General features: G+C 44.3%; 1 protein-coding gene across 3 annotated transcripts in view; it reads right to left on the reverse strand.

Moving 5' to 3' along the window:
- Window positions 1-27,450, reverse strand: part of KAZN (kazrin, periplakin interacting protein) — a 383,508-nt gene that overhangs the window by 75,224 nt on the left and 280,834 nt on the right. Inside the window, exon 1 of one of the 3 annotated variants that reach the window (XM_018552661.1) lies at window positions 7,856-7,976. The exons of the other annotated variants lie outside the window; for them this stretch is intronic. Coding sequence (XP_018408163.1) covers window positions 7,856-7,886 — 31 coding nt within the window. The 5' untranslated portion in view covers window positions 7,887-7,976. Of the gene's footprint in view, window positions 1-7,855; window positions 7,977-27,450 lie in introns of those variants that run through there. 3 annotated transcript variants of the gene reach the window in all.

Here is a 27,450-nt window from a genome sequence, read left to right on the forward strand (position 1 = left end):
CCCATACTTAGCCCTTTCCCAGGCACGTGACACGCAGGTCTCTCTTCTACATCAGCCCTTCTCTGGAGCTGGGCAGCCCCCAATGATGCAGTGTCATATTCTTCATCATTTTACTGTGAGTGCAGAGGGCCATCGTGATGCCCCCAAGGGACGGGCTCGTGAAGCCCTGCATTAGGAAGTGGGTTGAATAACACTGGCTGCTCCCCAGACCACTGACTGGACAATAAAGCAGAAGCAGCACACTTCACAAGTCATCACTCTGCTCTGGTCAGCATATTCGCAAAGCATACACAGTCTCACTGGCTCCTAGCGCTGCCGCTCTCTCTCTCTGTCTAAATGCTGCTGTGCAGGGGCTTGCAGGAGATGGATGCCAAAAGAAATTCACTCACAGTGTATCAGTAATCAGACAGGACTGAGTTATGTGGCACCTTATAGCATATAATATAGCACTCTGAATGTAGAGCGTCCTTCCATCAGCAGTAAATATGTTAGGCAGTGAATTAGGAGATCAGACATTTCCCGGGGTCAGTAGAGCAAAACAGGGTCAGATAATGTTCTAACCTGGTTGACCCCAAGCATATGGCTGTGCCAGGTTATTAGTGTGAATTGATGCATCTTGAAAGCAAAGCAGCAGACCTGGTCCAAGCAGGCTGCCAATCTTCATAATGTGAGCACAAGAAGCAGAGCAAAACATTTTTTTAAAACTCCAGGGCAACATTACAGGACATGGTGCTATGTATTATGCAACAATCACAAGGAATAAATGGTCTATCACACTTTAAAGAAAATCTGCACTGTGAATGATCATCTTTAGGAAGGTCACACAGACGAGATGGAAAAGGGACATTAGCTTCTAATGTGATAACCATAGATCCTTACTCAATACACTCATGTGCACTCAAAGTCAAGAGACATCAGGGTCGGAAGTGGCCAACATACATCCTCACCCAATCCACTCATGCACTTACAGAAAAGAGACAGGAGGCTCAAATGTGGCCACCATAGATCCTTACACAATACACTCATGTACACTCACAGAGAAGAGGCATCCAGTTTGAATGTGGCCACCATGGATCCTTACCCAATAACACTCATATGCACTCACATTAAGTTTTAAGGTGGCCTGACTCTTCCTGTGTCAGAACCAAATCTCTCCAGTTAGCAGGCAGCACAGGCTTTGCTGAATGCAGAGATATAGGTCTGATTCAGCAGGGGGAGGGGAAATGTCAGACCTCTGCAAAGAGACCACTGCTTCCACACAGAGAGCAAGGGCCCTCTTCTGCAGCACGCAGGCAGGGGACAGGGTTTTCTACTCAGACTGTGTCCTCTTTATTAAACACCTTTTTGTTTTGATGCTTCTCGAATGTATTTAGCTGACTTAAAGTGAAAGTTCTATTGAACCTTATAGTGACATTAAAAGTCAAAACATTTTTTTCTCTCCCACAATGTTCATGTTAGCACTTACCTTAAATTATGTCTCTTAATCCGATCTTCTTTCCTGTCCTTTTCATCTGTCCCTCCAGCGCTGACTCCTCTGGCCTTGCTGGTACTTCCTGTCCCACGGTGTCTGCATGCGAGTGCACGCGTCCATAGACTTACCTTGTGTCTCTCCTCGTCTCCCGGCCGAAAATGAGTACTTTGCTTGCGCCCGCCCCAAGGTGCTTTGCGGCCACCCAAGAATTTTCATATTTATTGCCCTCTTTCAAAGCGGGGGTTTTTTTTTTTAACACTTTTTGCATATATCTACTGCTTGCTAGAAGTAGATATATGCAAAAAAAACGGAGGCTTTAATTATACTTTAAGAGTCTTCTTTGGCAACAACTTTTCCTCCCCCCAAAGCAACATAGTTGCTTTATTCATGAGGTTTATTCATATATGACACTGCTTAAGGACAACTTCTGAAACACAGAAGTAGAGATTGTGATTTATGGTCATCCACGTATGATAAAAGATTTATGGGAATGCTACCAGCCAGTTGATCTGAAGTGTGAACATCTAACAGATGTAGAAGAACCCCTCCCCCCAATAGAAAGATTATATAGACAAACCTTATACTGTATTCAGTCCGGAACATGAAAAGATAGAATTACACTTAAACGTGACACTTAACAGTCATCCTGATATTCTTGTAATTCGCTCGGTAAACACACCTGAACGCACACTTCTGCTGGAGGGCAAAGCCAGCATAGCTTGACACCCAAAGCCTGAGGCCCGAAGACGCACGTTAACGGTCTCAGATGGATCACATGACCGAGAGAACGCTGCTTGAACGAAGCCGGCATTGCACAGGAAAAGCTCAAACCACAGATTGCTATATTTATTCCAGGACAGGTTATATCAGGGGATCCAGGCAGGAACGATTACACCGCAAAGCTGACAACAACAATTTGACTTAGGAAATAAGTTTCTGGGGGCTTCAGATGAAAGATCAGAAGGATGGTGGGAGGCAGAGAGCCCGGGTCCTCCAGCAGGATATTTGTAAATATATTTTTATACCTGAATATATTATGAAAACAAACGCAATCACAGAACAAACATACAGAGAAAGCTGAAAAAATACAGTGTGGGGCCCCGGATGTGATGGGTCCTAGGTGCATCAATGTTTGACAAATGGCTACCCTCAGCTAACACACGACAGGTATATATGTAAGCTATAAAGAAGAACACTAGAAAATATAAAATGTTAACTAGGGATGCACCAATACTAGTATTGGTGTCGATGCCGAGTAATTAGGTGAGTACTCATACTCCCCCAAATGCTCCGATACCGGAACTTCCGGTCAAAGGAAGGATTTCCTCTGACCGACAGTGCCATAGGGGAGCATGGTGCCAGCTTCCCAGGCAATCAGGAAGCCGGGCGGCGAGTAATGACCCGCCTCCTGATTGGCTGGGAAGCCGGTTTCCCGGCCAATCACAATCAAGCCTGCTTCCCTGGCAATCAGGAAGCCGGGCGGCATGTCATTACCCCCCAACTGGCTTACCGATTGCCCAGGAAGCCGGCTCCATGCCAGCGGAAGCACCGGCGAGTACTGAAAGCAAAATATCGGTACTCGATACCGAAAAACCGGTATGGGTGCACCCCTAACGTTAACCCTTGCAGTGGGACTACCCCCGCACTGCAAGCATTACCTGGTAGTTTTGGTCTAGGGGGCTAAAATAAAGACTATATATACTCACCTGATAACCAGCAGTCCACACTCAATTCTCTCCCTCCACTCTAGCGGTGAAATGTCCCTCGCTGTTCTCACGTATCAGACATGATGATGTCACAGGCCCTTAGATCCCTGGAGCCTTGGGGTGACGAGACTGTGGGGACTGGTCTAGCAGTCATGTGGGACGGGGAGGATCAAAAACAGGAAGTGTGTTACTGGGCTGGATCACCAGGTGAGAAGCAAAAAAAAAACACCTGAAAAAAGAACAAATGCGGCCACTACACCGAAGGACTGGCAAGCTGCAATAATATGAAATTCTTCGTTTTGGCCATAGATATGGGTTAATCAGTAAAATTTGAACATGATAATTCCATTTCAAAAGTGGTTATCAACATTTTAAATCTGTGGCTTTCATTAAAACTATACCCGGTGATATTGCAATGAAGGTTTTTGTTCAGGCCCTTCTTGCAATAGGGTGACAACACTGTCTGTGAGCATCCAATTGTGCTCTTGCGCGGTCACCTAGTCACACAGGTTTCCAGTAGAAATTAGAAGTCGCTGTTTTAACACACACTACACAGTCATGGTCCACTGTTGTCACCATCAGGAAACTGGCCCTGAGAAATGCCATGCCGCCATCACTGGCGTGCATGGAGACAGGAAGCGGCAGCAAAGGGGTTGCTAGAAATCAGCAGTATGAAAATGCAACAAAAAGGTGAAAACAAGAATCTGATTAAAAACAAAAACGATAACTGGAAATGATACGCGGTGCTTTAGCAATCTAAATGCCATACTGATAGGCTGGGTTCACTATTTGGAGCTGTAGAAATGTGCTCAGCAGTGCGCTGTAATGCCATTAATTCTAATTGGCAACCCAACATACTAACCAACGCGCAGTGACATAAGTAATGGTGGTGTGTTGCCTTAAAAAAAAAAAAAAAGTAGTACATACACCCTTTGTCTCAGTGTGCTAGGCAGCCCCATTCATATGGTTACGCTGCATTAACAATGTACAAAAACAAGACATAACGCACATTTGTCTGCTTTGCGTCCACACACCACCAAGGTTTCAACGTAGCTTTAGGGTTTATTTCTACATTATATAGTCCTATCACCAGCCATTCGTAATTACATTACTTATTTATAGGACAGCAATAAGAAGCAGCCGATCCTTGTTCAAGTCTTAGAACTTCCTCCACTGAGTAACTCGGCCTACAACGAATAGTTCAGCTTTGATTGGTTGTCAGTCATTGAATGACATGCTAGCTTTGTATATACCTTGTGGGCTTCATTGTTGAGACACCTCCACCAGCATCACCCAAATACCTCCACCATTACAAACCAAGATAATGGTGTTACCATCCCCCAATTACCTCGTTACAATGTGGGATGAACAAACAATTGGGAAGTCCAGCTGTGAGAAGAGACAACACAGGGGAACCTGTTCACTGGCCCCACTTAGGAGATAAGAGTCCTGCTGACTCAGCTAAAATTCCACCAGCCTGCCACCTTATTCGTGACCAATGCAACTGGTATGCGCGGCATTTAGGATGAGGTCATACTGTTTGGGTTACAGTGAAAAGGGACATCAGATATGGGGCGAGTGGTTTCCCAGCATCCTGGACAATGTTTATGCAGTCCTTAACTGTCCACTAGAGTTAGGCATAAAAGGACAATGCTGGCAGGGATGCACATTGATCGATTCGAAAATAGACAGATCTATAAAATCTGAGAAAGCCCTTCAGGTGCCTGTAACCACCAACAGGACGAAAAGACCCATTTACACCTTGTGTGCTAAAGTGTCATGATCGTAAACTGCACCCAATTCCTCTCTGCTCATATATTGAGCGGGGTGAATGATCTCATCAAATAATACATCAATACACATATATAGGTACGTTGGTGCCCACTCACACTGAAGAGAGCTATGGGGTAAGTGTTTTTTCACCATAGTTCTCTTTTGGGTCACGGGAGGACATATACTAACCTCCTCCCGTGACTCAAGGCTCAGTATATAGTGAGGTATTGCCCGCTGTACACTGAGAGCGCCGCAACTGGGACAGATCCCGACAATACTGTTGAGATCCACCAAGCTGCGTGAGTGACAGCGGGCTCTGCCTATCTAGAGGAGAGTAAGCTGTGCCCGCCCCCTCCAACATTCGTTCCCCCACTCAGCACCGGAGGATCGGAGAGGGGAGGGGGGGAACCCCTGTGGGGAGTGGTGACTGGTAGTCACTGCTCCCTGCAGGGAGACGATTGGGAAGCGAGTACGCGACGGTATGTGTTCGCTCACTTACCAATCAATAGAGCCGACCTTGCCCGAGGTTGGCTCTAACTATGAGGATGAGTGGAAATCACTCACCTCATAGTTCTCCTTTAAGCCTTCTGTTGCGGTGCATTAATGCATGTGTGATAATACATGTAACGCAGGGCTGGACAGACCCTAGGAGCCAGGATGTAAATGCTCCTTAAGGCCCCATTCACACCAGATGCGTTGGCATGCTATTTTCAACGGATGCCAATGCAGGGACATCTGAAAATGAATGGGAACAGTTCACACCAGTGCGTTGGAAACATCAGAGGACCGTCTGAGAACAAAAAGCGACAAAAATGTTTGAAACGCAACTGTCTTCCGGTTTGTTATCTAATGACAGCATGCTGGCTTCAGTCATTCTTCAGCCTGACATGGCAACTCAAGCTGGCCATACACTCAAAATCAGTTGCCAGATTTTACTTGAAATCCCTTAAAAATTTAATCTAGAGCGGCAACTAGTATAGAACCCCGGACATATTAAACAAGTTGCCTTTGTGTCTGGCACATGCGCATCACAGTATGTACGATTCTTCCCGAACCAAAAATCACATTCATGGTTAAAATTTTGTTTGTTGAGATTTGAACAAATTTCCAAAAATTTTACTCATCACTATGGTCAAAAACAAATATAAATTGACTCCACTAACCATTAGAAAATGGAACGAATGTTCCAAAAATGCAAATTACCAAATTCAACTGGTGTATGGCCAACTTTACACAGAGCAGGGTCACAAAAACAACCAATATGGTGACTTAGTATCTGTGGAAGGTGATGATAGTTTTACATAACTCGTTACATAATTTGCAACTTTGTAAAACAACTTCCAGGGAAACGCTGCAGTCCTGGAAAAGCACAAAACACACAAACATTCATATAACAGAAATCAATAGTCTATTGTCATGGGGGGGGGGGAGACGGGGGGCCCGGGAACCCAAGGGGGGGGGGGAGACGGGGGTCGCCGGTAACAAAGGGAAATGCTTCTTTTTAATTTTTAAGTGTAAATAGCGGCACATTTTCCGTACGCCAAATCAACAATACCATAAAGCTGCCCATACACCTTGCGATCGGACAAAACTTTTCGAAATTTTCGTATGGCGGCCCCATCCTGCCCCGATCGCAAGGTTGGATTAGCGGTAATTAAAAGAAGAAAGCACCTGGACGAATTGCGGTAATCGACCGCGCATATTTTCGTCTGGGCATGTGCAGTGTAAATTGTACGAATTTTGATATACGGAAACGCCACCAACCTTGCGAAAATCGTACGATCGACCAAAGTTTTCTAACCTGCTTGAAAGTCAAAAGTCGATCGATTGTACAGTATTTGCGGTTGTAAACTGCCCATTAATCTTACGAATATCAGACGAAAAGGCGATCGCATACAAAAATCGGCCGATATTCGTAAGGTGTATGGGCAGCTTAAAGGTGCCCATACACTGTACGATTCTCGTACGAGAATCGCGGGAAATCCCGCGATCGTACGAGAAACGTACAGTGTATGGAAGGCGTGCAACCGTTTCTACTGTACGGTCGCACGTCTTCCATCGAACAAGCAGGCTGGAAAACCCGCCGGGAATCGTACGATTCTCGGCGAGTTAGTGGCCTGCTTGTTAGTCAACTGACGAACGGGCCGGTGTGCGCACACTGCCCGTTTGCCGTCCTTGCAAGCCCGCCCCTCATTGCAGTCATCGCAAGCCCGCCCCTCAAGGGGGCGGGCTTGCGATGATCGTAAGTACGATCTGCCTGTCCAAGATGGGCAGACCGTATGTTTTTTTAAGTACTTTACAACCCTCGCAAGACAAAGGGCAATGGACAGCGAGGAGCAGCACCACAGGAGAGGGACGTGTATGGATGGACAGCTCACCACTATCATCGATAAGTAAATAAATTGTTTTGCGACACTTTTTTATTTGGCACATAAAACAAATAAATAAATGTGCATATAGAAACTGGCGCATTTTTCTTTGTGCGACATAAAAACTACACACAGCTCCAAAATCCGACTAGCCCTGTAAGATTGTCACATTGTAGCTGTGCGATGGTCACATATTGTCACTTTTTTTAGTTTAGTTCTGCCCTCTTTCCTGCCATTGAGCGGAACGCTGCAAGTTTGAATGACTTCCACTAGATCATCAAATACTTCCAGAATGCCGGTGGCGTCATTCCTGATCCTAGGCACTGTCGTCCGCCCCATACAACGCTGGATCACTTCCAGCCTGTTACACAAAGTCACCCATTGTGTTCGTATATCAGCGACCCGGCACCACAACAAAAGACACAACACCAACAGCGATCTGCTCCATTTGCTGCCCTTTAAACAACTATTGTGGTTCCATGGAGGATAATAATCAAGGCTAGGAGTACAGAAAGGGTGACTTGAAAGGTACATACCAGGCTTTCCTTCTTCCCCGTCCGCCTTCATGTTGTTGATGGTTAATCCGGGTAGGAGCTGGAGAGTTATGTGTCACAACCTAGTCCCCGCTCCTCCCAGTGCTACAGGAAGTGCTGTTTGCTGGTTACCTGTGCTGCAAGGAATTTGACCCTCTCGCAGGTTGCTGGAGTAGAGGCATGATGTCAGTGGCAAGCCAGCAGACAGCGGAGAGGTGGGGCTAGCTCTGCTCTTCGGCTATCACTCTAGCTGGCTTGGCTTTTACTCTGATCCCCAGCAGAGCTGCCAGTTCATTAGATCCTGACTGTCCCGGGCTGGAAGAGTCAGCCTTAACCCTTACAGTGCTGCAAGGGAACAAAAACTGCTGTTCATTGTTTTCTGCGATTATATGGAGTTGCAAAAGTACTAAACTTAATCTGCCAGCACAGCTGCTTTATTACATTTCAGCTTCAATTTACTATTATGACTTTCCATTTAAATGTAAGGCTGAGTCATTAAACCAGGGTTCCTGCAAAGGTTGCTGGGGGTTCCTTGAGCAATTTCCACCTCTTGGATAGGTATCCAGTGACACAAATTATATTTTCTGATATTAGTAACAGTCTTCCCACTGACCACCCACTGTAAGGGGCATTCTTTCCACTGACCAACCACTATAAAGGGGCATTCTTCCCACTGGCCCACAACGTAAGGGGCATTCTTCCCACTGGCCCACAACGTAAGGGGCATTCTTCCCACTGGCCCACAACGTAAGGGGCATTCTTCCCACTGACCACCAATGTAAGGGGGACACATTCTTCCCACTAACCATCAACGTAAGGTATGCTCTTCCCACTGACCACCAACATAAGGTGCATTCTTTCCACAGACCAACAATGTAAAAACATTCTTCACAATGACCACCCAATCATCACCTGGCAGGGATATGCCAGTATGGTAGCGTTAGGGTAGCTATATGGCAAGGTAACAGCTTGAAGCCAATTAGAATTGCAGGGCTGCTCTAGGAGGTGATAGCAAGGGCTTCCAATGCCAGTAAAGCTGGTCTTTTCCTGCTTGAATTTTGGTCCTACCAACTTGGCCAACATTCCAGCAGTGTGCAGACCTGTTCAATCAAAGAGGATTTTTCAACCCATAGCTAAACAGTGACTGCAGCCAATCAACAATTGCACAAATCACTTTGGAAAACTCAAGTAAATGAACAGGTCACGTGATCGGAACTATCACACTGATTTTATATTTTGGTGTTTAGGAGTGAACATACCACCATGATTTCATGGCTGATGTGTTAAGACCTGGTTAATAATCTATGCTTTATCTATAGGAGGGAATCTATATACAGCTGATAACAAGGCTGCAGTATACACAGAGAGGGAAGGTGAGCAGATGGTAAAGTGCTCCGGTGTTTGTTCTATATGGGAGAAGACAACACTTAAGGCTAGGTTCACACCAGAGGCAATGCGTTCCGTTCCAATTCTGGCCAGAACGCACTACATTGCATCCGGCTCACTTTTTTGTGCGGATGATCGCATTGCGGCCGAAGGGCGTGGCTACAGTGCCATTCACTTTAATGGCCCGCCACGCCCCCTCCTGCCCCGCAAAAAGTGAGCCGGCCGCAATGCAGTGCGTTCTGGCCAGAATCGGGTCAGAACGCACTGCATCTGGTGTGAACGTACCCTAAAGGGCATCTATGGTCAAAATCTAAAAACAAATTTGTATCCATCTTACTCCTCATAACCATATTCATCTAAAAGTTTGCAAACATTCTTGCCCATAGGATGGACTTCCACAATGTGCTGACACAGCCCCGTGAATATGCAATTCCTTGTGTCACAACTGTCACAGAATCTGCCTTCTAAACTACATCTCAACGTCTGAACAATGTAACATAATCATTGCTTGCTGGATGCAATGCATGATGGGATATGTAGTCTTGAGAAATGGAGTTTGCTTCACATCAAGCAGCAGGGAAGAGAGATTCCCTGCTGAGAGATTATAAGAGATAAATATATATGCAAAACTTTTTATACCTTTCTGTCTAGGGGGGGATTCTACTCACACTTACTGGCAGATGACCACTAGACCATTCAAAATATGAAACGGCAATAGGTTTCAATGTGAAAGTTACTTTAAAATGACTTTGTGACAAATGTTGCAGAAACAAGTCACGGGAAATACCGTGGAGCAATCATTGAAATCTTTACACTGCCTCTTACTTAGACTTTGTTGCATTTCTTAGATAATTGCCATGGCGGGGAAACCAGAGAAGGTCTTTCATTCATCACGCCGCCAAATACAGCAGCGGTGGTTTTTAAATCGTTTTATTTTTTTTAGCGCGAGTGGGTGGCTGGTATTGTGCGAGCAAGCATTTAGGAATGAAAACCGAAGTCCAATTAAAACATAAAATACTCCGTGCCGTACGCACTCCTGCTTCAGTTTTTAAATGACACCATTTGTCCCCCGAATGGCTGTGGCTGGGTAATGGATGCTTAATGCAAGCCGAGCTTTCGTAAAACCCCAGGCCAAATGTTAGGATTTTCTACATGAAAAATCATTCAGCAGCCATAAATGCCAACACAGATCCAGATGAGCTGTTAAAATGCTGCCAGGTTATGCGGTGCCAACAAAAACAAGAGTTAACGGTAGATTGCAGCAAGCTTCTATTACATGAGGCAGACAGAAAAAAAAAAGCTAAAGCGGAACTCCGGGCGGACAAAGAAGAAGCTGATTGTTTCCAAATGACAAAAGTGAACCTCCTAATGGGGAAGATAGTGAAATTCAGAAAAAAACAACATCCTATTATTATTATTTTAACAGGTCCCTATCTCACATACCACGGTCCATTTAGACAGGAGCCAATTTACCTACCAGCGTGTCTTTGTAGTATGGTAGGAAACTGGAGTACCTGGAGGAAACCCATACAAGCACAGGAAGAACATGCAAACTCCATGCAGAATGTGTCCAGGCTGAACTGGGGATCTTAGTGCTATAAGGCCGAAATGCTAAGCTCCTTTAAGTCCAGTAAGTTGCGAGGTGGGGCCTCCATGGATGGGACTTGTATTTCCAGCACATCCCACAAATGCTCCATTGGATTAAGATCTGGAAGCCAAGTCAATGTTGTTGTTGTTCAAGAAAACCGTTCTTGAACCATTGTTGCAGTGTGTCAGGGAGCATTATCCTGCTGAAAGAGGCCACTGCCATCAGGGAATATCATTTCGATGAAGGGAAGTATTATGTCAGCAACAATGTTTCACCACATGAAGGTCAGAACCCAAGGTTTCCCAGTAGAACATTGCCCGAAGCATCACACTGCCTCCGCCAGCTTACCTTCTTTCCATAGTGCATCCTGGTGCCATCTCTTCCCCAGGTATGTGACACACAGGCACCCGACCATCCATATGATATAAAGAAAACCTAATTCATCAGACCAGGCCACCTTCTTCAATTGCTCCGTGGTCCAGTTCTGATGCACACATGCCCATTTTAGGCACTTTTGGCGGCAGACAGGGGTCAGCATGGGCACCCTGACCAGTCTGTAGCTGCTCAGCCCCATATGCAACAAACTGTGATGCTGTGTGGTCAGACACCTTCCTATCAGAACCAGCATTCATTTTTCAGCAATTTTACGCACAGTAGCTCTTCTATTGGATCGACCAACCTTCACTTCCCACGTGCATCAATGAGCCACCCACCACCCTGTCGCCGCTTGGAACACTTTTGGTATGTCCTGACCACTGCAGACCGGGAAACATCCCACAAGAGCTGCAGTTTTGGAGTTGCTCTGACCCAGCCGTCTAGACACCACAATATGGCCCTTCAAACATCAACTTCAGGGACAAAATGTTCACTCGCTCCCTAATATATCCCCCCACTTCCAGGTGCCATTGTAACCAGATAATCAATGTTATTCACTTCACCTCCCAGTGGTCAGAATGTTATGGCTGATCGGTGTATATTTTGATCATATTCCTTTCGAAACATTTACAGTGATTTTAAATACAGGTTTATAAGTACCTGATTCCATACTTATATTAGCTTCCTGTAATCCCCTGTAAAGCACCATTAGGTTGAACCAAACAGGACTCTAATGCTTAGCACAGACTGAATCTATTAACATTCTTACAGGAGGAGTGAGTAGAGGCATGACCTTATGAGGCTGCTGCTGCTCCTTTTCTGTCCTATCTGTAGGATGGGGAAGGAGAGATGGTCACAGAAGCAGAACTGCAGCAGCCGTTTTTTCATCCCTCCAGGGAGGAGAAGGGGGTTGAGCTGTGCACATGGGGGGGGGTTATGATTTTTGCCCGGCTTCCCTCTTTAATGATGCAGGCTGCCAGCACAGCAAAAAAGTAGAAGTGACCAAAAATGAAGGTTCTCCAGTGCGCTTCCCTTGTCACACATAATCTTACTCTGTAAATATTATGTTGAAGATTGGGAAAACAAAACTAACAGCCAAATCCTAAGCTCTAAGAAACTTTGAGGACACTGCTTCTGTAAAACTCAGAACTGTAAACTGAGCAGACTTCTCCTGGACTGAGATGACCCAATCAAATAAATCCTGGTGCCTGTGCAGCTCTCGGTTGTGTTCACAAGGGGCAGATCAGCCCCAGCTACAGGCTCTTACATCAGGTCTTGCTATACAATTAAAAAGTTAAAATGAGTTAAAAATGGAGACTGAGGAAATGCTTCTTCCTGGCTGCAGCAGACTGATAATATTCTCCCAGAATGCACCTCTCAGCCTAGGCAAAGTCACTTTACTGTAATTCAAGGATTGATTTTTAATGAGCTACACAATAACCTCTTTATGAGTAATGCAAATATATGCGGGTGGGCCTGAACGGCCAGCTGATTCATATATGCGTTGTTGTGTTGTTCTGGAGGGTGCACAGTCCATGCCCTTATAAAACCGCATTCACACAATGGCGTTCCAGGTATGCGGTTCACATTCGATTGTGTTCATGTGCTGCGTTTTTGTCTCGCGTCTCCATTGAGTTCAATGGGGTCATGAACACGCAACAAACATGACAAAAAAGCTCATGTAGCAAATTTTACAAAGGGTTCTGTGTTTTTGGATTCTGTGTTTGTGGGCATTTTAACGTGTGCAAATGTAAAGGAAAAACGCACATTTTCCTGGTCACATTTGGGGTGCCATTAGAAATAAATGCACATTCCGCGTTTTGGTTACTGTGTATCAAAGCACGCGTTCACAGAACGCCCAGGTGTGAATGTGGCCTGCTGCCTAGTTTTGGTAAAGATGTCACCAGCACATCATATTGAAGTGAAGAACACGTCTGTTTATTGACGCTTCATGTCAAAACAAATAAAGTTTCGGGGCCACACAGGGTCCCCTTTATCAGACTTGAAATGACAATGATTTCAAGCCTGATGAAGGGGACACTGTGTGGCCCTGAAACGCCATTTGTTTTGACATGAAGCGTCAATAAACAGACGTGTTCTTCACTTCAATATGATGTGCTGGTGACATCTTTATTGACGGCGCCATTCGCGGTCACTTCGAGCACCCTCGGTGACAGGGATACCCGGGAAGGAGTGCAGCAGGAATACTGTTACCGGGTTGTCACAGTCAACTACCAATGATCAGGAACCGGTAGGACGGGCTACGGATTATGTCATCATTGTGCAGCCAATCACAGTAAACGAATAAAGGGCGTCCCTTCTACTGGCTTCCGGCATCACAGCCTGCTTAAAGGGCCGGCTCCAACTAGCCACAAGGGGTTAGACCAAAAAAACCAAAAAAAAAAAAACCTTGTAATGTTGTATATTTTAACAAGTTATAAAGAGACCGATATGAAAAGGTGGATCCACTGAAAACCTCTGTTCAGATTGACTGGACTGAGCTATATTTGTTTGCTGCAGGAATTCAGAGAGGAATAAAACTATTTCCTGTACAAAACACAACAACACCTAAATGATACGGGTCAGACTAAAGGTGCCCATACACTGCACGATTATCGTAAGATAATCGTATGCGATCGGTTTTTCGTACGATAATCGAGCAGTGTGAACGGAGACGTGCGACCGTTTCTACTGTACGGTCGCACGTCTTCTGTCGAACCAGCATGTTCGAAAACCAGCCGGGAATCGTACGATTCTCGGCTGGTTAGAACGGTGCTCGGAAGATAAATGCTGAACGGGCCGGTGTGCGCACGCGCACACTGCCCGTTCAGCATTGCGGTCATCGGAAGCCCGCCCCTCAGGGGGGTGGGCTTGCGATGATCGAGAGTGTGATCTGCCTGTCCAAGATAGGCAGATCGTACGTTTTTTTAATCCCTTTACAACCATCGCAAGACTAAAGTCTTGCGATGGTTGTAGAGTGTATGGCCACCTTAAGAGAGACGAAGAAACAAACACAGCTAATCACATTAATACACAGCTCTTGTTTTGACATTACACCGATGGCAAGAGTCAACCCCTCTGTCCCATCTCATAGTCCTGAATCTCTACTTAATATTCGTTTGGAAAGCAGACGCCTGCGGCTCTTCCCGAACAAAGGAAGCCGGGCCAATGTGTTTGCTTGTTTGGAATGTAAACAATTAAAGCGTCCTTTCCTGCTGAGCAAGGCAGCTCTTTGAACACATTGCACAAACACCAACCAGGACCCTCCCTGACTTCCAGGTATGAACTTCCAGCTGAAAGGTCGGAGCTCTAAATTGGATTTCAATCCAGGAAAAATAATGTAATACATTGCAGATTACCCATACTCAATATGGCCATACACCAGGAGAATTTCATCCGATTTTCTAATAGTTAACATTGTCCAACAAGTTATTCCTTTACATTTTTACTCAAGCACTTAGTCATCATTTTTCAGAACAGCTCCAATTCCCTCAGCTCGGCTTCCCTGAACTTCCTGTTGAGTACAAGATCAGGAGGAACAGAGCAGTCTCCAGCAGCCGTCCATCTACTAGCTTTAAAAAGAAAAAAAAAAACTAAAGGAAAAAAAGAGGGAAGTGTGTTGTGGCTTACCGTGCCTGTGTGTTTGTGGAGACAGATACAGCTTACTAGCACACACAAGGGTGGCTCCATAGGACCCTGGAAGGGAAAGGAGACACCCTAAAACAGGATATCAGTGCTCAGGGGACCTGCCGATTCTGCAGCAAACTAAAACTTTAAATCATCAAAGAGCAGCATCCATGTAAAATATTTAATCAGCATTTTAAAAAAAAACAACACACATTTTGACTTTGATATCACTAACCTCAAAATGTTTTAAAGCCATTTCTGATGCTGATGGAGGTTGCTTCTTGATGTTCAAAAGTTTTACTTTCCTGCAGAATCAGCTGGTCCCTGAGCACTGGCCCTGATATCCTGTTTTAGGGTGGCTCCTTGCAGGGTCCTATGGAGTCACCCTTGCGTGTGCTAGTAAACAGTGTCTCTCTCCACAAGCACACAGGCAAAACAGGTCAACCCATTCCCCTCCTCTAAGATAGTAGATGGACAGCTGCTGGAGACCGCTCAGTCCCTTGTGATCCTGTACTGGACAGGAAGTTCAGGGAAGCCAAACAGAGTTGAAGCTGTTCAGCACCATGATGACTGAGGACCTGTTCACACCAGGGCAGTTCAGCCGCGTGGATCCACCGACATGAACAATTCCATACATTGCTATGGGGACTGTTCATGAGCTCCATGCAATCCGAACTGCCTCCCACCCGAACTGCTCCCTGACCCTTTTTTTTTGCTGCGCTGATCATTGCGGTTTTCATACTGCTTTCAATGGAACTGCTCTGTTCAGCGCGGTTTTGGGTGTTTTTGATTGCGTTTCGGAGCTGAAACGCAATTAAAAACACCCAAAACCGCCCTTTTAAAATTTGCAAGGAAACAGCGCTGATCCACAACCGCCCTGGTGTGACTGGGGCCTAAGTGTTTGGGGGAAAAAAATGTAAAAAAATACTTTGCTGGGCAATTTATATTTGAGTGTTCTAAAATCATTATTAAAAACAAGTTTGAGAGTTTAATACGGCTTTAATGGGGTCAAGTTAAAAAAATTATTTTTTGAAGGCGTCAGATGGAACTTTTTTCACAAGCGAATGACATTCTAACAGTGACCATGGATTTCATTTGGGGATCTCCATTCATTTCCAAAATCGAATGCATTGGTCAAGTCTCTGATGGCATTATTGAGTTATCTGATGAGATTCTTCCTATGAATGCTCGTACGAAAATCTACCAGTGTATTGCCAGTTTAGGATTTGGTGGCTGCAGTAGTTTTCTTTTTCCCAGTCTTCTCTTCATTTTCACCTGCTAGTAACACATTTCCTGTCCTAGTGCTCGTTCACACCTCTGCAGCATTGCACATGCTCCCGCATCACATGTTATGTGTGCTGCTGTGCCATTCTTTCTTAATAGCACCACAAAGCATGTAGTCGTTGCATGCGAGTTGCACATAGTAATCTATTACCATGCATTGTGGTGCAATGCGATTTAAAAAAAAAAAAAAAAAAAAAAAAAAAAAAAAGGTGCATGCAATTTAGTTGTGGTAGGCAACTCATTCATATAAATGGGCAGCCTTACCTCAACGCACCCAGCAGAGCACCTGCAATGTCACATAGCAGATATGTGATCCGGGGCTTAGAGTGACACTCACTTTATGTGCTGTATCTATTAAGAAGCAGCATTTCACCCTTTGCTGCCCTCTTGATTTGGTCTTCGAAGACCTTTCCCTCTCTTCTTCTCCATACCATAGAGTGGTGGGGATCTATAGTACTCACGGATAGCACAGGAACATATCAGCTGACAAGTTTTCTAGCAGAAACAGGTTTTTTTTTTTATACTTCTCAAACGCATATAACAAAACACTTCCAATGGTACTTTCAACAGACCAACCAAAAGATGCTGATCGCTGGGCTTTACATACTCTTTAAGGAAGCAGATGACCACAGGGCAAGCGAAGTCCTATCCAGCTACATGGCAGATACTGTGACATCACTGGAAAAGGTCAGTCACCAAGTTCCTGGAAGAAGCAGCTTTACAGTAACAAAAAGGACTTGCACAAACAATGACAGACCGACCGGCGTGACTGAAATTCCCCTAGGTTCATACAGATGACACAGACTGACAGGGCCCGGGGAAGAGAGCCGGTATCGGGGTTATTCAGGCTGAAGTACAACAGACAAGACCTCGGGCAATAAGCTGCTGCCTTGTGTAAATGCCTCGGCGACATTTCAAAGTTTACATTTGTACTGGATCACAGACTAGAATACGGAGTGCTGAAAAAAAAAAGGGCCACGCGGTTCACCCAGACTCTCCATTTATCTTTATTATTAGTGCTTGTCTAAGGATAGATCCCCTTGTTTATCCCAGGCTTGTTTAAAGGTCAACTCCGTCCATAACCATTATTTTAGTTCTGTACATTTTCTGGCATGTGGAATCATATTCCTGGTTCTGGTATCGGTCAGGAATCTGCAGAAATTAGATCTGGGCACTGTAGCTGGCCATATACGAGTAGAATTTGTTCAGAAGAATTCACCTTTGAAACGGCCATTTGATTTTCTAAGGCCCCTTTCACACGGGCGGTCCAATTGGGCATCTGATCATGTCCGCTTGAAAAACTGACAGGTGAACCCGATGTTAGTTTATGGGTACCGGTTACCACCGACTCCGGCAAGGTCCGGAAAAACAAATGGATCAGAGGATCCGTTTCACCAGACCTGATTGTGCCGGGTTGAGGGGGGTAATTTGACGTAAACAGATATAAATGTCCTTTTACAACCGATTCCCCATAGACCGACATGGGGTCCTGTCATGTCAGTTTTTTCCTTCATCTCGCGATGGAGGAAAAAAACTGGATGGACAAGGATGTCACAGCGGAGACATCAACTCCATACTGCTACAGTGGAGACATCCACCGTGCACGGATCCTCTCCTTATCAGCCCATGTGAAAGGGGCTTTAGGGTTAATGGGGACAAACGGACGATCGTTTTGGACCATAGAGAAGACCAAATTTAAAGGCTCAGGATGGAAAAGTTTTCTTGCTTCTTATCGGATTAAAATGAAATTCTAACCATGAATGTGGTTTTCATTCAGGAAAAAAAACTTTGATATTGTAATGTGAATGTGCTACGCAGAAAAGAAACCCATTTAATGCATCTGGGATTCCATTCAAAAAGCCGGTTTGGTTGAAATTTTAGGGGGTTTTCCAATGGAATCCGTTGTCTCAATGATGGCAAGATTGATCTCTCTGATGAACATTTTTCAAAATTTCAAAGGAAAGTTCAAACGAAGTTCTACTGGTGTACGGCCAGCTTGAGTATAGCCTTAGCATGGCCATACTGCGACTTTAAAAAGTTGTAAAGTTCTAGCATATCCTATCCTGTTAGAACATCAGCATTGTAATAGGAATACATAATAGAGTGGTTTTTGATAATGTAATCAAAGCTTACATGAAAAAAAATCCCATTTATGTACTGAGTGCTGCCTTCTATCTGCCCATCACTTTCACCAACTTCCTGGATTCCCAGTGTGCTTTGCATCTTGATTTCTCAAGACTACATATCCCATCAGGATACAGGTAGGCTAGAACTATGAGGTGAGTGAGAAGCACTCACCTCATAGTTCTCCTTTAATGATGCTTCCATGCAGTGTAACACCCTTGTTAGTGCACACAAGCACATGTAAAAGTCTATGCAATTTTGTATATCACGCACATTACTGGTTGTGCATGGGTTTGATGGAGTCCTAACAGTTCGAAATTACATTTGAATGGTTATTCTGGATTACGTCACTTGGCATAACATTTTTTTGCATCGCCTTATTTAAAGAAGCCTAGAACGGATGCATTTATATAATGCAGCAAACACGACTTTTACAATAACCTTCCACTATCATGGCTGACAATGCGGATAAGCAGTCATTTTAAGGGTGACCCCTCGCTAATCTATTCATTGTGCACTCTATTGATTTATAATCCCCAGGCAGCCCTCGGCCTAATAAGGTGGCACCTCTGTAATAACTGTACAGCAGGTTTCATTATCCGCACCGCATTTGTAAGTAGCAGACAAGCCTCATAACGTCTAGTCTTTACTTGGGCTCCTGTCAAAAGATTTAGCAGGCACCAGATTGTACGAGGCTCCATCTCCCGCTAGTGTAGAGACAGGAGAAGCCTTGGGACTGCAGATGGCACAATATCAGAGTCTGCTCAGACACAACTCCACATAAGAGGCTTTTGATGTACCTGCTAATAGGCAATATAAAGTTTTGGCTTTATGTCACGGCTCTGTCAAGTTTCTTCAGACAAAGTTGAAAGCTTTTTCTTAGTGAAGATCTGGCCAGATTTCTAAAGGGTGAAAAAAGGTATAAAAAAGAGGCTTGATGGTATAAGTCACACTTGGCTTGAGTCTGAGTCGGAGAGATGACTGCTGGGGATTATAGTAGAGGAAACCAGGGTATGGCTGCACAATCTAGTTGGACATGGGTCAATTCAGGTGTTCAGGGGACCCAATATAATTACAACTGTGCCAAATCATCAAAGGATAGGTGCACTTTAAAGCAGCAGTCGCCAAGCTTTCGGACCTCATGGGCCACTAAATTCATAATTTTAAATCCCGTGGACCACTAATCTGAATATATATATTTTTTGTTACCTCATATATAGTTTTTGTTACCTCATATATAAATATATTTGTATATATATATATATATATATATATATACATACATACATACATATATATATACATACATACATACATACATATATACATATACATACATACATATACATACACACACAGGGCTTGAAAAATTTGATGGTGTCTCACCAGTCAAAAATTTCACCAGTCAGCATGACCGGACTATAGCCTTGCAATTTATGTTAAAACATTTTGGGGACAGATAGAGCTTTCTTTTGGAGGTATATAGATCACCACTTAGGGGGATGTTATTTTTTTTTAACTATATAATGAAAAAAGTACCATAAATGTAAAAAAAAAACGTTTCCCTACATTATGTTATAAAACATTTATTCTTACCCATATTTTTACTAAAACATAAAATTCAGTGTCACGTCGGGTAAATCAATACCAAACATGTCAAGCCTTAAAATTGCGTGCGCCCGCAAAATACGCCAATAGGCGACGATTAAAACGCTTTTACTGCTCATCAGTTTAGTGTTATCAGTGATTAATGGCTCTAAAATTATTGCTCTCACTCCGGCGATATTTAACATGTGTGGCACAATAGGCGCAACCGTCGTTTTTGCATGTAGGCGCACCCGATTCATATCTGCGTGTGTATGTGGGGGGGCGGGGACTTAAATTTTTTAAAAATTTAAAAAAAAATTTATGCTTTATTTTTTTTATGATTCTTTAATTTTAGTATTACTTTTTTTTTTTTTTTAAGCTGCCAATACAAGCGATCGGGCGTCTCTCGAGACGCTCAAATGTAAAGCTCCCGACCGGGAAGCTGCTTGTCGGGCTCCACCATTCTCTCGTCACAGATGAGCGGACGAGTGGATTTTTCAAGCCCTGTATATATATATATCTAACGCCGCCGCCTCGTGACTCCACGAGATGTTGAAAGGTGATGCGAGGAATCTGACACCGCACTGTTGCCCTTCTGTTGTCTTGTACCAGTCTTGCCACTCTCCGTTCTGCTCTAACATTGACTAGTCGCTGGCGGCCACAATTCGCACGTTTAGACCCAGATTTTCGCCTGACAGTCCAGTCTTTAAACACTTTAACAGCAGCTGCTCTTGAACATGCAACTAATTCTGCTGTTTTGCCGATACTCGCGCCATGGCTCCGAGCGCCAACAATCATCCCACGTTCAAAGTCTGTCGAGTCTGCCACTGGCCCTGCATGCGGCGCACCCCCCCTAGCTTCGGCACTGCCCCCAACCACCCCTGTGCCTCCCCTTCCTCCACACTGAGCCACTATTACTTGGCTTCTCCCCACTTTTTCTATGTCCCGCAGCCTGCTCAGTCCGGGTACCGACGAGATGCCCCGGCTCCTGCACTGTACTGAGAGCCGGCATTCCTTGTGACAGCCGCTGCTTGAGTCAGTGAGAGGCAGCCTCGGAGCCTCCGTGTCGCTTCAATGACGGCCCAGCCTCCACGTCATCAGAGGGGCCCGGGGACCACCAACATTTTCTCACGGATCACTGGTTGGCGACCACTGCTTTAAAACAAAGTGCACTTGTCCTTTTTTGCCCCCTTCCCAGGGCCTGACCTAACCCACCCTTCTCCTCCACAGAGGCATACTACCCTTCATCTGTCAGCAGCTTTATACCTGCCTGGGGTTCAGCTGTAGGCCTCATTCACACACACAACGCAAAATTGTATATTGCGTATATACGCGTCTATACAAGCGTATATGCGTGCACTATTTGCATTCCCAGAATGCATAATTCCTAATAGAAATTTTAATGAACTGTACGCACATACGTTCGTATACACGCGCGAACACACATAGGCGTGTAAAATATGCAGAAATATGCTGCCCGGATGCATCTCGGTTACATTCTGTTTTTGCACATTTTTACGCCACGCAAATATAAGGCTCCATACGCGGCTATGTGTATGGAGCCATTTATTTGCATATGGTACAATATGCGCATATATGCGCGGTAGTGTGAATGAGACCTTAAGCTGCCCCTATCTCTCGATCTGCTGATGCTTTTAACACCCCGCTTTCACTTTGGTGATCTCTACATGTTTTATTTTCATTGTATGTTCGCTTTGTATTGCTCAGGTTTGTAACATGTTTACTTTATTGCTTTGCAATATTTTTAAACGGTTACAATAATGTTGACAGGGCATGGAAAACTGGTGCAGGCGATATTGCGTCTTCTCATTTTACCACACACTGCTTACCACACATTTTTGTGGCTCACCCTACTCTTGCTGAGGTTTTCAAGATGGCCACTTCCTGTTTCACATCTTTGCTGGGGTTTTCTGCATGACACATACCTCAACAAACTGTTTCCACTCTATGGGATTTGCTAGTTTTAATAAAAAGGTGTCTGATCTAAAATATCTGAAACATACACTGTAATTGGCCTTGTTTAACTCAGTCATTTATTTATTTTTAAAAAGGCACAGTCCACCACTGGCAAAACGTTTACAGTGGACCTTTACCCATATCTTTAAAACAACAAACACACCTTTAACAATGTTTAGTAATGACAATCTCAAACAGAAAAGGAATGAATAGCTAGATTGCTGTTGGCTATTTCAATGTGCAATAGCCAAAAGCAAGCTGGCAATTGCACCCACCCTCTGCTGCTGTCAATCAGCAGAGGAGGACCTGTTTGAGAAAAGCAGAGTTGGGATGTCTGCAATCTACAAACACATACTTCTAGATAATTGCCGGCTTTGTATTCTTTGCATACCTTATTTCTCTTTTCTTCCTCGGTCTTCAGTGGCCATGTTTACTAAGGGCACATTGCTAGCTCTCCTTTTACTTCCTGGCACATGTGACCATGCACATCATCTCAGGGGAGGAAAATACCTTTCCATGAAATCTCATGATTTCCCAGCAATGCTCTGCCAATGACAAGGCAATCCTAGTGTGCATTGGTTTGCCAAACTGAAGTAACTTTGCCCTTTCAAAGCAGGAAGTGAATTCTCTGCAAGTGTATTTCAAAATCACAGCATTTTAAACCTGACATGTATATGTTATCATTAAACATCATGGTAGCATTGGTAGAATTAGATTTTTGAGTGTAAAGGTTCCGCTTTAATAAATGCCCTTGCATTAATAAAAAAAAAAGTGCATTTATTAAATTTTTACATTCAGGTCTGCAAAGCATTGCAACTGTGATCAGTGCATCACAGGTGCAATGCCCAGGCTCCTTGACACTGGATTCATACCTTAGCGTATTGGAAACTCGCGTTTGCCGCACGTTTCTTGCCGCGCGGTTTTACCGCGATTTGCAGTAAAAGAAACACTCATGTACTTCTTTGGGCGTATCTCGTATTACCACTCGATCGAACGGGCGGTAAAACGCGCAGGTGAGAACCATGCCCATAGGCAAACATGGGTTTTCACCTGTTGCGCGTTTTACCAAGCGTTGGAACGCGCGGTAAAACGCTCAGGTGTGAACGGGGCCTAATGTTTACATCCCAGACCCAGGTCAGTAATGAGGTATGGGCCTGCGGTCATGGGGCCGGAGCAAGTAAACAATAGACTACATGTGAAAGGGCATCCCTCGCCTGATGCGGGCATGATTTGATGTTTTCGGTCAAGGTATCAGAAAGGACTTCTAGTCTTCCTGTTCACAAATCCCTGAGAATAGAAAATAAAACGAAGGCATTCACCACGTCTAAGAACTGATAAGCTGTAATACATTACATTTGTTCTTTGGGTTTGAAATGGACTGGTAAGCTGCAATATATTTTTTTTCTTGGGTTTAGATACACTTAAGTGTGATTAAAACTTTTACCTGGAAAGAAGATGGTAATTACCAACCTCTTCTGCTGCCCAATGCTCTATTATTATTATTATTACATAGTATTTATATAGCGCCAACAGTTTGCGCAGTGCTTTAAAATGTAAAGAGAGCTGGGTCTAAGGTAAACTTTTTCTCATTACAGGAACAACATTTTTAGATGAGGGAGGGGCTCCCGTTTATCTAATGCAAGGTATACTTTGGGGTTTGTTCAAACCATGCACTGCAATGCGTTATTAACATGTATTGTAGTGCATTTTTAGTGTGAGTTGAAGTCATAATCACACCAGGGCATTGGTGTGAGCCGAAGTCATAAGACATAAGGGTGTTTGCCTTGTCCTTGCGTTGGGACAACGTTGGGCAATGCAGACCAGCTCTGATCTTGTGGAAGGAGCCCTTAAAAGATAACCATGCCATGGAAGCCAGAGTGCTCAACATGCATTGCAAATTTTGACTTATGTCTGGAGTTCAGGTAGGTCCTTTCCTACAGGCCAAGCCTTCCTATTGGTTTAAGGGACTCCATGCAATCAGGGAAGAGATGTGGCAGTGGGGACATGGAGGCGCTCACGATCACCTCCTAGAAGTCCAGAAATGGCATTGTAAGAACAAGCAATTACCAAAATCTGGAGCATATTATCTATTGGTTACACTTAATTGTTTATGACAGCCCAAATGTGAAATTTACAGGGAAATAAATGAAGGGGAATAAAAATAAATAGCAGGAGCCAAGTAAAGATTGTGATATCACACATTTAGTTCTATATGAAAAGTAGATGAGTAATTACAGACTTTTATTGAAATGGAGATGCAGATACACCGGAGTAACATTTGAATTATGCATAAACGTAATCTGCGTATCATTCTTCATTATATCTTTAAGGTGATCATACGCAGCATAATACAGGACAGATTAGGTCTACGCCTCATATAATATATAGGCTAATAAAAAACAACTGGGAATTTTACTCTTCTTCATAGGAGGTAGTTAGTGCGGATGATCAATATAAAAATGCCATCTGTCCCAACACAACGCAACTAATCCTAGGACTGTTACGTCACGAGTTCTCCTTTTCAGCCCCCAGAGACCTCTTGTCAGTGTCCCATTACCATCTCAGCTATTTCCAATTACCGAACGGCGCTCGTGGAAGGAAACTCCTAAATCCTGGCTATTACGACTCCCCGGAGGTCTGGAAACCTCCGCTCTGCATTACCGCCTTAATATCCATTATTTTTAGATTGCTATCATATTTCCCCGTACACGAAGAGCAAAAGAAATAGAGGGAAATAATTGCCAATCGCGGATATTAAAAGAAAATATATAAAAAGTTGCCTGATCCTGCCAAGGAAAATGAGATTTGTTATGAAGTCGGGGCACTGGATGTAATATTGTCGAGTCGCGGAAGACGGCATTTCAATTCCAAAACTGACAACACGAATCTTTGAGCGCCAGCACTGAGCGATCCATAGAAATTCGGCCCGGGGCAACAAAATGCCACCTCTATCATCTGATGTCTTGATATTAATAAAGCAGCACCGGGTAAAAAGTAGAGCTTTTTATCTCGCCAAAAAAAAACCTTAATCAGCAGTCTGTCTTCATTTCTTGGCACTATCTAATGGTTTCAAGGGGTACAGACTAGAGGAGAAATAAATCAACCAGTATGAGTAGTTTTATTTTCAGTCTTCCAAAGTGACCCTGTCTAGTTATAGAAGTTCTCAAAGTAACAATTCTACAAAAAGCAAAGGTACCTTGTGCCACATGGACCTCAAGCAAGGCATGAGTTACTATTGGGATACTAGGCCTGCACCTATAGGTGGCAGTGAGGTGGCCCATATACTGTAGTCAGCAGCCAAACATTTATTTCCCATTGGGAGTAGAAACTGTGGGGTCTTCTCTTACAAGCATTTTTACAACTTGTTACAGTAGTCTAAGCCAGCTCAGAAGTGAAGAGGTGATACCAGCTAGGAGATATTACAAATGGACTGAGAATCCAGCCCTGACCTCAAGGGTAAATTTTAAATAGGCCTTGCTTTCTGCACTGACTCCAATTAATGCCAAAGTGGACCCTTCTGTTCCACCATCCAATACAGAACCTTAGTGGCTGCAAGCTCTTAGCATGTTCTCGGTGGATGCCAGTGCCAAAAATGTAATTTTAGAGCAGTGCTATAGGATTATGTTTTCTGTAACAATATTAGGTTCCTCCAGATCACATTAAAGGAGAACTAGGAGTTGAGTGCTTCTCACTCACCTCATAGTTCTAGCCGACCTGTGACAATGAGACTGTAACAGGTCGGCTCAGTAGATCGGGAGATGGGCGAACATATACCGGCGTTCGCTCACCTCTCGATCCTGTCACAGCTCTCTGCCGTGACAGGGGAGGGGCTGGATTCCCCCCTCCCTGCGCCGATCCGCCAGCGCTGACTGGCAGAACTGACGGGGGAGGGGGCGGGTACAGCTGGCTCTGCCTCTAGATAGGCAGAGCCAGCTGTCACTCACGCAGCTGGGCGGATCTCGACATCGATGTCGGGATCCACTCCGGCTGCGGCGTCTCAGTATACCGCGAGCTGTAGCTCGCGGTATACTGAGCTTAGGGTAACGGGAGGACGCTAGTTTGTGTCCTCCCGTTACCCTAAGGAGAATTATGGGGAAAAGCCCTGACCCCATAGTTCTCCTTTAAGGGTTGGGTTGAGAGGCATATTTACTATCAAGTATACTGTTGCTTTAAAAATATGTTTAGCTGGCTGTAGGAATAAAATGTAGGAATTTGAATGTCTCAATAAGCTCCAGTATTCCCAGGGTTCCTTTGGTGATAAAAAGGGGCTGACCTGTGTTAGACATTTGTGAACAAAGTTGAAGAACTTCACAGGTGCCAAAATGTGCTCATCTCTGAGCCAATATGTTACGTTCAGGAAATATATGCTGACCCTAGATGGTGTCGAACATACATGGCATTGTCATTCTGGAGAGAAAAGCAGAGGAAGGCATTGTCAGGGGAGGACTGTGATGTTAGAGATAGTAAATATCAGGAACTGTAATACTTACACATTACGCAGAATGCATGCACTTACCATGAAACCGTATATCCAATGCTAGGTCTACTTTAAGACTTGGTTACAATGGTAAGGCTCATATTATGGGATACAAAATGGTGGCCTGCTTACTTCCTTGCTACATTTCCTTTTCTTTCTGACCTCTCAATATTGGGTTGGAACTGCTCTGTATATGATGCAAAAAGTACAAAGTGAATGTATGATTTCAGCCATCAAAAGTTTCCCTGACCTAGTGAAAACTTCCCCCTCTCCTAGAGAGCATGGTCACAGTGTTCCTCCCTCCCAGATTACAAGGGGAGAAAAAGGCAGCGTGAATTCAAAATAACTCCAAGCCATCTTTAATAACATCTCTGGAGCATTGATAATGAGATATTTGCTCTGGATCTCTAAGCTACATGGGATACCCTTATACAGAACAATAGCCCACGCTGTTCAACCAGTGTGCGATCTGAAGGCCTGCGACTTGTACATCCATCTGCGCCCGGACCCTTCTATCGAGACATCAGAGATAAGAGAAAAAAGAAACAAAATAACAGGCTAATTAATTCTCTGAAGGAGAGATCATGTTTGATGCCCCTGTATTAACATTGCAGTCATGTCTTTAATTTGCCGAGAGCTGCGGAGGCACTTGCAGAGCCCTCGCTGAAAGTCATTAAAATAAAAAAAAAACCCACACAGCTGATGAATGTTCTCCGTCCATGCTGATTTGAGCTCCGGCCGCGGATTATTATTCAAATGCGTGCGGATTTCAGCTGAAATCTCGAGCACGCTGTTTCAGAAGAGAGATGGCTGCTCACATCCCCTAAAGGGATAACCTCGCATCTCAGCTCATGCCAGTTCAGTCTGCTTTAGTTTCACACAGTTTAAAATGGAGGCAGAAGGCAAAGGCTTCCAAACTTCACCGGAACACAGCAACTTTTCTGCGCAGAGGATAAAAAAAGGGCACTGCGCTTCTCCAAAGCCACGGGTTATAGACGTATGAATATTTCAGAGGGCTGCAAAACTCAAGTCGACATTAGGTGGAACTCCCACCATGCAGCTGTCTCTTACATTTGCTAATACCCCTGCTCGCACTGCAAGGGTTAAATGGTCATTAAAAACCTATTTCCAGGTAGAAGAAGAAAAAAAAAATGAAAAACGTAAACTCCCCTT

This window comes from Nanorana parkeri, unplaced genomic scaffold (assembly GCF_000935625.1).
Source record: "Nanorana parkeri isolate BGI_ZX_2015 unplaced genomic scaffold, ASM93562v1 scaffold94, whole genome shotgun sequence".
In the NCBI taxonomy this organism is placed as follows: Eukaryota; Metazoa; Chordata; class Amphibia; order Anura; family Dicroglossidae; genus Nanorana; species Nanorana parkeri.